At 37.8% G+C, this 12,082-nt stretch overlaps 1 protein-coding gene across 4 annotated transcripts in view; it reads left to right on the top strand.

The window, feature by feature from the left end:
* ENTREP2 (endosomal transmembrane epsin interactor 2) overlaps nt 1-12,082 on the top strand; it is a 149,773-nt gene that overhangs the window by 110,970 nt on the left and 26,721 nt on the right. For all 4 annotated transcript variants that reach the window (XM_080395584.1, XM_080395583.1, XM_080395586.1 and 1 more), the window contains one exon: nt 9,971-10,078. In XM_080395584.1, coding sequence (XP_080251710.1) covers nt 9,971-10,078 — 108 coding nt within the window. The remainder of the gene's footprint in view (nt 1-9,970; nt 10,079-12,082) is intronic.

Raw genomic sequence — 12,082 nt, 5'->3', positions numbered from 1 at the left:
TAGAATCTTATTATTACATACCTATCCAGTTATTGTATAGAATCTTAGTCTTTCAAGAGCCTCTAACGCACACCTCTCCAGTACTAAATTTAATGTAGACACCGGAGCTGAGATGTGCAAACTTGCATCCAAGCAGAGACCTTTTTGAGTTTTTATTTTTCTTAAGTAGCATTTGTGCACCGCTTCCCTAAAAATATAGTAGATTCTAGACCTGTGTGAAAGTGTACTATATTGTACTTTAATACCTTAAATGCATTTTACGAAGCGTTAGCTACATCTCCATTTGCAGCTCAATGTGCATTTGAGACCTGTATGGTTTAGAATTGATTTTTTGTAAGCACAGTCAGTCTTCTTAGTATTAGAGCAGCTATTTTTTGTAGTGTTTTTCTGACATATCCAGTTAAAACATCTGAAGTTATAATTTGAGTTAAAAGGGCTGTTGTCCTTGGATTCACGAATAAAAGAGGTACACAGGCACTAATTACATGGGTGAAAAAGCTTTACTGCTCATTATCTCTTTTCAGGTTACAGTAATATAAGAAATGAAGCACTATAACTGAAGTCAATCAAGGAGAAAAGAAATCATCTTCACAGAATTGCAGAAGTGAAGCTGGTTTTAGCCCTTGATCAATGTTCAGATCCATGTGTTCAAGGCTGCTGATTACAGTGGTTTTCTTTTTTACACACCAGCAACCTTATTTTACTACTTTTATTGTATATTGACTAAGATCTCAAAAGTGAAAAGGACTTAAGAGCTTCAAAGACTATGAACCTTTTATTTCCACAGGAAAACAATCTAGTGAGCCAGCACAATGTGTGTTATAAAGAGTTCCAGTCCAATGTTGTTGCACAGGTTAGAACTCTAAGTACTGGGTTTATGCTGTGTAACTTTTTTTTTTTTTTTTTTTGGTGGGGCTGGAGGGGGTAGTGCAAATATAAGTAACACATTTCACAAAAAATAGTAAAAATTTTGAATGTTGTAATAAATGTGGAGACGGAGAAGTAAGTGGGGTCAAGAATCATTGATCTGTACTTTGTTTCCTTCTAGAGCAAGACGGGTTTAAATACAGTTTCTCAATTCTGTGTAAGCAGCACAGCTGTATAATTTTCTACATAATATTTGATAGAAAGAATGAATGTTTTGTGGTAATAGTGCTTCATTTGTGTGGTATATATCTGTATTGAATGTTAAATTCCATGGTTTGATGTTCATGCCTGTAACTTAATTGACAGGACAGTGCATTGCTGTGATATGAAGCGGCAAGGCAGTGATTAAGTATTTACCAAAGTCTGTATTTGAGTTGAGTTGTGAAGACGTCCAGAGATTCTTGTTTCATTTTGGTTTACTTGATTTTTATTCTGTGTTTAGTGGGTATGTTAAAGGAATTAGGGAGCTTCTGCAATAGTTTGGTAAAAGGAGACAGATTAAGAAAGACCATCGGTGTTTTTTCCCAAATAACAATTATCCAGGAGCATATTGCTTTATTGGGCTCATGCTAAAGTCCTTTGATATGGTGGTTGTAACTTGGCTTCATTTGCATACTGGTTTCTTATGCAAGATGCTGTCAGTCACGTAATGCTCCCCTTCCAGGCCTAAAATTACACTGAGTTTTTGCTGTTGATGTTGAGTGCATGCATTATTATGTGTTACAGCTGGGTTCCAGCTGTGGTTGAATAATACTGCTTTTCTACAGCTGGTTCTGGAAGGCAACTGATAGCAGGGAGAAATTCAGGTATAACTTTGTCGTCTAAGATGAAGGAACTCTATGGATATGGCTCGCCATTAGAGCAAACTGCTAGTATTCCAGTTTTGCTTTGTATTTGCTGTGATAGGAGGTACAAATTACATTTTGAAGGGCAAAATTTCAGAAGGGTGGATACACTTGCAGTGAGTGTTCTTTGGTTATAAAGGACCCAGTTCTGCTACCTCTCCCACCACTAACAGGGGACTCATGCCATTGTCATTTTTCATTTTAGATTCTATCTCATTCCAGAGATTTTCTTTGCTTCTGTCAGGTAATTGCATGTGCTAAAAGCTGTTCTAAATTGCTTTGTTAAATGATTGTTTCTAAGGTTGAGTTATCGAAGTGATAAATCAATCACCAATTTTTTCCTTATTCCAATTTAATACCATCTGACTGCCTTATCACCCAGAAGCTTGATGGAAAACAAAGAAAATTAGGTTTTAGGGCAAATTGCTTTTTCAGTATGTTACTGCATGGGTTGGGTTTTTTTCATATGATCTTCTCACTGAATTATATCTTTAAATTTTTGGAATACAAAATATAAAAAAAATATTTCAATTAAACATTCAGATTTTTTTTAAGTGCTCCTTGTGTTTTTAACACAGCTCCTATTTTAGTGTGTCCTGTAGGCTTTTGGGCATAGTCTCAAATTTAAAGAATCTGAGCATTTTTATGTAGTTACTTTTCAGAATAGTGGTGCACTTGAAAATGTTTGTGTTGTCTTCAGACTCTGCAACAAAAAAGAAAAAGGATGATGTGTAGCAGTGCTGAGTGTGATTTGCTTTTATTTCATTTTATGTAATTTATCTTTAACATTACCTGCTGGTAATCATTTTGATAAAATGTGAGAGACAGTCACTTTTGCTAGTGTCTCTCCCCTTGCCTTCAGTCACTCCACCAATCACAAAAAATCCCTGCTGTTTACTTACCCCAGCAGTCACTTGCAAACTGGTGACGGAGAGGGATATGGGAAAGAGGGTAGCCATGTGGGAACAGAGTTTCAAGGGTTGAGTATGCCTAAAGGTGGTTACAGGGAAGGGGAAGGCTCGGCAACCTAAGGCACTGAGGGCTCATAGCTATTTTTCATGTTGTCTGAGCTCGCTGGCGTTAAAGTGGTGAGGATCCTTGGCCATTTGGGAATATAGCTGGGGTTTTGAAGAGGGTGCCAGGTAACCTCTTTTCACAACGAATTTTGGATGTAGAAGTCTATGAAATGACAAGATATCTGTAGGTTTTCTGTGTGAGAGGAGCTTTATTTCAACAATCTTCCTATGCTTTGTCAAACCAGCTCCTTTCTGGAGGAAGGCTGGTCAGAGGGAGGCTGCTCCTTGCTGCTCCTTCCCTAGCACAGCCAGGAGCTGCTACAACTATGGTTGGTAGAAACTAAAATGTAGAATAGAGATGCTGAAATACAGCATTCAGATAATGCTATTAATAACTCTCACAATCATGTAGTCAGCAAAGTAGTCTGTAAATTACACTTATTTGCAAAGATTATAGTTTGGGCAGCTTATGTTCACAGCTAAAATCTAAAAGCAATTCCATTAAAGAGAAGTAAACATGTTTTGAATGATCAAATGGTGTGTAGGATGTCTGTAAAAAGCATTGGGGATCCCTTTACAGGGCCATGGTTAAGAGTTTTTAAAGAATGGAACTGCAAAATACTAAGCTGTCATTTTGCTGGAGAGACTGTTACTGCATGATTGGATGTGGCTAACCGCTGGCAGTGCTTGATAGAACACAGCAACGCAAACCGTGATTTCTGTCTGTAGTTAGATGTTCAGGGCTTCTAGGCAGAACTTCAGCATTTTTGAATTGCAGTTTACACAACCTGTTCTCAGAGTCTTTTTACCTTCCTAAATAGTGGCCTAATTTTAGTGTCAGTTGCAGATATCTCACCTGTGTGGCATCCACAAAAGAACAATATTCAGAAACTGCAAATGAGGCGGGCTGCTCAGTATGGGACCTCTGCCACGTCTTGTTTCTGTAATTCTGGAAACATGCAAGAGGCAAAAGAAACAGATGCTTTTAGGTAAATGTATTCTGTTTGTGTAGCCAGCAGTGCTCGCTTGTGTATCTGAAAGCACTGGGAAACATAAATTCCAAACGATTTTGGTGTTTGTAGGCAGCAATGTCTTTTCTGTAGCTAAGCTGTTTAGGTGGGTGTGGAGTTTATGTAGTTGTGGCGTCAGGAAAACAGTACTGATGTTGGTTAAATCTGGAGCATGTTAAACCCTTTCTCACAACCATCTTAGAAAATTCAGATTTTCTACAAACTGCTAACAACACATCCCATGAGGCTGTCTTCCAGCCTAACAAGTAGACATAAACCCAAAGGGGAGGCATTTCAGCTTAATTAGAATTAATGCATGTAAACAAGAGGAAGGAAATGAAGAATCTCTCTTATGTTTCTGTTCAGCTGCTCCTAACATAAACAGTTTTGTGATATGTTGCTGCATATTAGATCTGAGAGTTCCACTTTTTTTTTGCCAAAATAAAAATGAAATTAAATACATGTGTAGTGTCAAAATGGCATTTTTTGCTGAAACATTTCTACTAGCTCTCATGTAGACCTTACTACATTCAGACTGGGGAAGTGTTCAATTTCATTTTGAGCTAAGGTTTGAAAGATTTCCTTCTTTTTGTTATGTAAGATGAAACTGAAATGGTCTATTCTATACTCACAGTGTGGTATTTTTAGTTAATATTTGGTTTTCACCAGATAGTTTACAGTTATTATGCTGAAAAAAGCACAGCAAAGGAAGAGCGTGCACACACGTGAAACTAGCTTTTGAAAGGTAGTTGATAAATATTTGAAAGCATCTGCCAGATTAGTGTGCGACCCCTCAGTAGGACATAAATGGGTTCATTTAGGCCCCTTTTTAAGGTTATAAAGCTCATACAGTGATTTTTGCCTCTGTTGATGTCCAGAGTTTTATCACTAACATTTAATGGAATTCTGTAGCTAAACCATGTTTAATCTCAGAAATGGTACAACTTCTACCTTCTATTTGAGATAGCACTTTGTGCTATTTCATCCAAATTATTTTTTGTTACATTTCTTCTTTCATTTAGATCCTTCATATCTCCAAATATCTCAATGACTCTTCCACAGTTAAAGGATCAGCCTATTCTCTGTTTACAGCATGTCTTGTAAGAATCCTACTAACATAGATGAAAAGCCAGTCAACACACGTGCCATTTAACCTGCGCAACACACCTCCTTTTCTTGGCAGTCTCTGCCTCTGTTTGTTGATTTGTGTGAGAAGAGGGCTGTACCAGACACCACTTAAAATTTTGGTTTGGCAACATCAGCTTCATAGAAGTTGCTTTCTGGAATTTAGTAGCTCCTTGAATTTGCTGCCAGTGTGCATTCTTGGGGCTCAGTATACCTGAAAACAGTGGTGTTTATAATGCTGTCTCTCTGAGAAACATTGGCACGGAATGACTGTTCCACAGAGGGCTTAATACCAACGTCCACATCTTCTATTCCATGCACAGCCGTATTTTCATGCAATTCATCTAATATAACTTTTGACATCAGGTGAGTTAAGAGGTTGGTGCTCCAGAGTCTTTGTATGGCTGAAGAACTACGTTCATTTGTTCTTGCACTCTGCTTTTATACTGAAGATCTCGAGCTGAGATGTTTTACAAGACCACAAATTCTGTGTTACAGGCATTGTTTCCTTCTGAGTCAGTTTTGAATTCTCAGGGATGTAAGAGTGTGCTTATTCCAAGAATTTACGGGATCATAAAGCTGGCTGTTTCTGTCATGGAGGAGAAGGCATCGGAAGTATGGGAAGATTTCTATGAGAAGGCAATCCCATGTGAAGAATAGGTAAACTCCCAGTAGATATAAAGGAAAGGTTTAGTTTTAGTATACTTTCTGCTTTGTGATAACTTATTTTGGAAAAATTGTGGGTTTAAAACTTTTATTGCAAAATATTACTTTAATTGTGCTAATAAAGGCAGAACTTTGAGGTGTGATAGCACAGAAACAGTATCAAAAGAGAATACTGAAAACAGCTTAACTCAGTAAAAGAAGACAACGAAATGGATGTTCTCTCTTTAAGGAAGATGTATGGATGATAGCATGAAGATTTGAGAATGCACAACTATCCTCTGTGGGACCACAGTATAAGTTAAAGGTATCTTACTAGGGAGGGAAAACAGGATAAACAGCTAAGTAGGTAATGACACAATTAATTTGGTAATTATTAAGTTGTAATAAAAATGGAACATTGCAACCATGAAATATTGTTTTTTTGCAGAAATCAGTATTAAATTCAAATTCCACTTTTTAGATTTGCTGAGGGTCCTACTTGGGGAAATAACTGGCCGCAGAGAAGCAGCTGACAATGCTGACTCCTGTGGGTATATAGCTGAAGGGATCTAGGCTTGCTTCCAGGCAGCTCCGACAGCTGCTTCCACTCTTAAAGGAATTTGTGTCCTCTGCGATCAGGGAGTTAAGGTCTAGCAAGAAAATTGTACATGTAACTTGCAGAAGAGTAGTTCTACATAGTATGTTATACCTATCAGAACAGTAATTATCATATGAACATGCTGAAGAGTCAAATTTTTGTCTTAAAAAGATGAAAATACCCAGAAAAATACCATGTAAGAGAAAATTGGTTCAGCCATTTGTGAAGAGCAAAGACTCGTATTTCACACCATTACGGATTGATGTGTTGTGTTTTCAGAGTAACATAGTTCTCACAAGTATCAACCAAAAATCTGTCACCAAAGCTCCTTGCTTTTGTATTTAATACAGATTTCCTAATCCTTTATACCCCTGCAAATGTGACTGTCTGTGGCCAGGTGCTCTGCAGGGCTAAGATTGTCCCTGTTGTCGTTATTGCATTTTTACAGACATTTCCTAAAGGACATCTTGCTTGTTGTCATGTTCCAGCTGGAATCTGCATAAACACCTACACTGTCTTTCTCATAGCGTGTTTGGCCATGGAGGATTTTACATCTGGAAGGCCTGTTCCTGCACACTTGCTATCTATAGTTGAATAAATGAGTGTCCTATGAATTACCTAATTACTCGTTAAAGTAATTGGTAAATTGCCTGAGGCTGGTTCATGTTTGTTTCACGGGGGAGGGGGCAGAGGAGAAGGGTTGTCGGTTTGTGGGTTGATTTCTGTTTGAGTTGAAACAGATTTTAGGGGGGAGGAAAAAAAGTAGTAGTCTTGCTTTAAAAAATACCTAGTGATGGTGAGGATTCCACAGTCGTTGCTCAGTTATTACCTTCACTGTTAAAAATTTAAACTTAACATCTTTTTCAAATTTGTTTAGCTCTGCTGTCTTGTTACATTGTTGGCTGATAGATGCCCGTTCTTTATTGATCTTTATGGAATACATAAACATTCTGCATCACTGCATTTGATTGTATCTTCACCTTCAACAAGACTGCAGTGGGGACAGTACTCTAGCTGTTGTATGCTTAGGCTGGAAAAGGATTCTGTTAAAAGAGGGCCATTGGACCGTAATCCCTGCCCTACGTAACAAATATAATGCTGAGTAGCAAATTGAGTTCAGCTACCCGTGGAAAGGGGAAAATAGCAAACTGCAACAAAGAAATTGTGATCATTGTGAGTGCTCAGTCTGGGACACTATTGCAGTTCAGAGTCAACTTCCTTTGTCTGTTGTTTCACAGTAGTTAGCAAAGAATAAAAATCAAAGCAATTGGCTTTACTTTCCTGTCTGGAGGTTTTCTAAAATTAATGGTAGAGAAGGAAAAAATAAAAATGGAAAATGCATTTATTGATTTTACTCTGTGCTTTGGAGAGTGGAAGGAAGGAATGGGATGAGGGAATTTTTAATCTTTGTCTCTCTCTATCCATATAGGATGAAATGGGTTTGTTTTATTCCTTATTTTGTATAGATGTGAGATAAGTATAATTGAGAATGAGGTTTGGGTTTTGGCTTTTCTCAATAAAATTAGTTTTGTCTTTATGATGTTGCTTCTGTCCTTTCCTAGTAGCAGGATGAAGAGGGCAGTAGTTATGCAGGAAAGGACCTGGGGTTATGTTGGACAAAAGATAAATCAGTGATGTACTGTTGCAAAAACCCTCAGTTGTCACTGCAGGATGTATAAGGCTGAGTAAAGTGTGTAAAGCACAATAAGTGATCCTTACACTATAGTCAGCATTTGCACGGCCTCGGTTGTGCCCAGTTTAGGATTCTGCATTTGAGGGAAAATGTGGACCAACTTGTGGTGAACCAGGTGAAATTAATGAAAATGATCAGAGACCAAGGAAATTGGTCTCAATGGAGGACTGGGGAAAATGGGGTTAGTGTGTCATGCAGTAAAGACGACTTCAAGCATGATAATAATTTTAAAGGTGTAAAACCACCATGTAATAGCCTGTTCTCAAAACCTATGGAAGGAAAACAGCAGTGGTTTTCAACTGTGGGATGGGCATGTGGAGGACACAATGGTAAATGTAAATACCGGTATAGTGGGATGAAGCTGTGGAATCTTTAGAAACAGATCAAAGAAACATCTGTCCAGAGTGATAGAGGCACAGCTGAGTCTATCCTGAGGTATGGGTTATATGAGGGTCTTAAAGATACTTTGGATCCTAATTTACAACGAATTTGCTAAATGCCCGTAAAGTTTCTTACTGCTAGGAAATTGTCTTATTTTTACCCTCGATCTTATCTCCATCTTGGTCGTCTTTACCTAGGTTTACATATGGAAAGCAGAACAGGATCTCAACCTCTTTTTGTGCAACTGTTGACTAATTGCATCTCTAGAGATTTACTCACCTGTTTACTTTCATTTGAATGCTCTTAAGTGACTTTGTATTTGAATGAGTCCTCTGTATCACCTTCTGTATATGAGTTCGAAATTGGCCCCTCCAGTGTTCTGCTGTTGATTCATTATTTCCCTGGCTGAGGCGCTGGCCAAGAAGACAGAAAACTCCTGACCAGACCAGCGAGAGCCAGTCTGGCTCACTCAGTATCTAAGCTGTTAATGACTAGAACTTGTTGACCCATTTAATGTCTACCTGGTTCCCATGGCTGGCATTTCTATCTTCAAACAAAGGTCACTTGAGGAGCATGCAATTACAGTGGCAGGAGTAAATTTGCCTCTTCCTATCATTTTTTTCGGTACTGTTGGAAAAATCGAAGCAAGCAAGGCATGATTTTATACCATAGAAGTTATTTTACGCACTGGCAGTGACTGAAATACTCTTTTAGACTTAGATACTACAGAATGTCCTTTACACAGTTGAGTGGTTTTACTTATGGTATATTAACAATTTTTATTTTGTTTTTCATCTGTTCTCTGTGATGCATTTTCTCAACTACTTTTACTGGCTGTTCAGAATCCTGAGACACATAGCTGTCACAAGTACACAGCTATGCAGTTGCTGTAGAAGGATTGTAGTAGTTTTGAAATGTCACCAGCGTGCTAAATCATTGTTCCTTTTCACTGGCTGTTGGGAAATTAAATTAAAATCCAGTGATTGTGGAAGAGAGAGATGCTTTTTTATTTTAATTATACCTTAGCTATAAAAATGTTTCAGTGTCAATTCAAATGTTTGTTTTATTTTATTCTACTTAGTAAACAGAAATATTTTATGTTCCATTTTAAATGTGTGGAATTTTGTGGGTTTTTTTGTGGGTTTTTTTTTGTAATGCACTCATTTCATCAGCACAAGGTGAAATGCCTGGATGTAGTCATTGCTTTTTCTCTCGTATCTAAAAATGTTTCAGGTGCGTGGAGTATCTGATACAAGATAAAATTCTCTATTTCATACTAGATTTTCCATTGAACTTGTTAACACACATCCTGAAGTTGCAAATTTCATTTACTGAAAGCAATGAAATTTCTGTATGTATTTTGTTTTCATCAGAAGTCTGTTTCATAGTATCTTTCTTGTGATAGCTGTAGCTTGGAGTCTACTGTGAAAGCAGTAATTGGTCTTTTCTTTCAGGGAACTGGCAAACTTGAAGTATCAGCATTTCTGAGAAAACCTCTAATACCAAATGTATTGTGAGAAGTGGGGAAGGGAAGATGTTTATTTCTGTAACTGTTCCCTTTGCAGGCTGGTCTAAAAAAATTATTACAAGCTGAATGAATTCTACATGGTAATTGAGACCATATCAATTGATAACAGTTGGCAGTGTTCATTATCAATTTGCTAAAAAGATTTCCTGCGCTTTGTGTCCTTGAGATAAGAGATGATATTCTGATGCATGTCTTTCCACAGGACCTGCTGTTCAGCGTGTGCGCTCTCAATATCATCTCCACCATTGTCTGTGCTTTGGCAACAGCAATGTGTTGCATGCAGATGGTTTCTTCTGATCTTCTGCAAATGGTGAGTATGCTTCGGTGACAACACAGGATATTGTCCGGTGCAGCATATTGTCATGATCTGCGTATACTCATTTGTACCTACTCTTTGCTTATAAACATAAGCCTGTTTGTCTGTCTTTGTGTGGTGTTAGAGCTTGCATGTACGTGAGTGTATTTTTTCTATCTGCACGTATATATCAATATAGCATACAGATGTATACAGTATGAATAGCTACTGTGTTTAAAATGCTTACATCTTACGTTAGAGAGTTATATTCAGGACTTTGCAATTGAGAGTATGTTATTTTTGTTAATGAGGTTATTAATGAATGAGGTTCGGTTATATATGCACATTAAATTTTATCTCGTGTGTTTATTATCTTGCGTTTTCACACTATCTAGAGCAGTTACTTAGCTTTGAAATACTATTTTTCACTACTTTTCTGGTATGAGAACTATGAGTTACAAACTGGAACTTTTCACAGCCCTGTGCCAATACCAGGGTTTTCACAAGGAAAACATGTTCAGCTTCAGAGTAGCACTTGTGTTTAAAACAAGAGGGAAAAGGATCATTAGTCTTCTGCGTAGCCAGCTGCACTACAGGATGCAGTCTTGTTCTGGTTGGACAAAGACAGCTTTCCTATCCCAAATGAGCGCTGTGATTCTCAAGGTTTCAATGTGATGTTGAAACAAAAAAGAATAAATTTGAATTTGTTTGTATTTTGCAGGCCAGATATACTGTTTCTAACCCAGCTCTATTACTGGCTAATGTAGGAAATTATCTTCTATTTAATAGCAGGGCAGGCACACAAACCTGATACCAGGCACTTGTAAACCTCTCGTGGTTTAAAAGTTTGCATAGATAGAATACTGGCCCAGCAATTAGCTGCAAACCTTTTACAGAACAGAGAAATGTTGCATAACCTGCCACGCAGGCACGTAGTTGATTTTTAAATAAATAAATAATGCACTAGCTGCCATGGATATTGATCTAAGTGCATGAATTACACCGATAAGGCTGTGCTTTCTAGACAAGTGTTCAGTCACTGCGTTACAAACTTAGTTAAAGAGTATCTTCAATCTGTAATCTGGTGTTTACTTCACATAGTAGCGGATATCATTTAGGCATGGCAGATACATCTACACATTGCCTAAAAATGTATGTACCTAAAAAAGGTACATAAATGTATTTTTTAATATTGTGCATTCCTTGTGCAGGCTTGTAAACAGTGTTTATTTAATAGCTTTGTTTTGGATGTCAAACAAAACTGACAAAGTAATCATTTCAGCTGATGACATTGTATTTTAAACATTAAAGGACTTTAATTGTGGGTGTTCTTTCTTTACAGGCCCATTTCACTCCCCCACCCCCACCCATGACATTTGCTGCACGAATGCCCGTTGACTAAAGATCTTTTTCACCTTGCAGTGATGACAGGGAGATTAAGTGATAACACCTGGAAAGATCTGTCTGTCTAGTGTAACAACGGTAGCAGTGATCCAGAAGTGTGACCGTATATATTCCAGGAATTTTAACCTACACTTAATTTGTGGCATTTAACAGTGTAAGAGGAATAAAAATGTAGAGATGACAATGAACCAAGAACAATACTCAAGTGCTTCTGACTGGCATGTGCAAGAAACAGTCATCTTAATAGGAAGTCAAATACTTTAAAAGCATGTTAATTTTTCTCTCTGCCACTTCATTCTTCACTTCTACCCTAAAATGCTTTCTTTACCACCTGACAATGCTGCCATTGCATCAGTTTCTTTTTGCTTCCTGTGCCTCCAGCTCTCTGTCTTCTTGCGTAGTTGTTCGTTCTCCCACCCTTTCGCTCCATTGACAAGAATTTTCTTCCGTCTCCACAGAAGAAGGGAATTATATCTATCTTTCTGCTCAGTCCCAGTCTTTTCTTGTTTATCCTTAAGTTTTTCCCTTTCTTTTTTCAGGTTGCTGAGCCAGATTCCTGCCAGGCCTAAGTGAGCGTAACTTCCCTGGGGCTACGCTGACTTAGACCAGCTGAAT

The sequence above is a fragment of the Falco punctatus genome (genome assembly GCF_963210335.1).
Source record: "Falco punctatus genome assembly, chromosome: 7".
Classification (NCBI taxonomy): domain Eukaryota; kingdom Metazoa; phylum Chordata; class Aves; order Falconiformes; family Falconidae; genus Falco; species Falco punctatus.
Note: the sequence above shows the minus strand (reverse complement) of the source record. Positions and strands in the feature narration are given on the sequence as shown.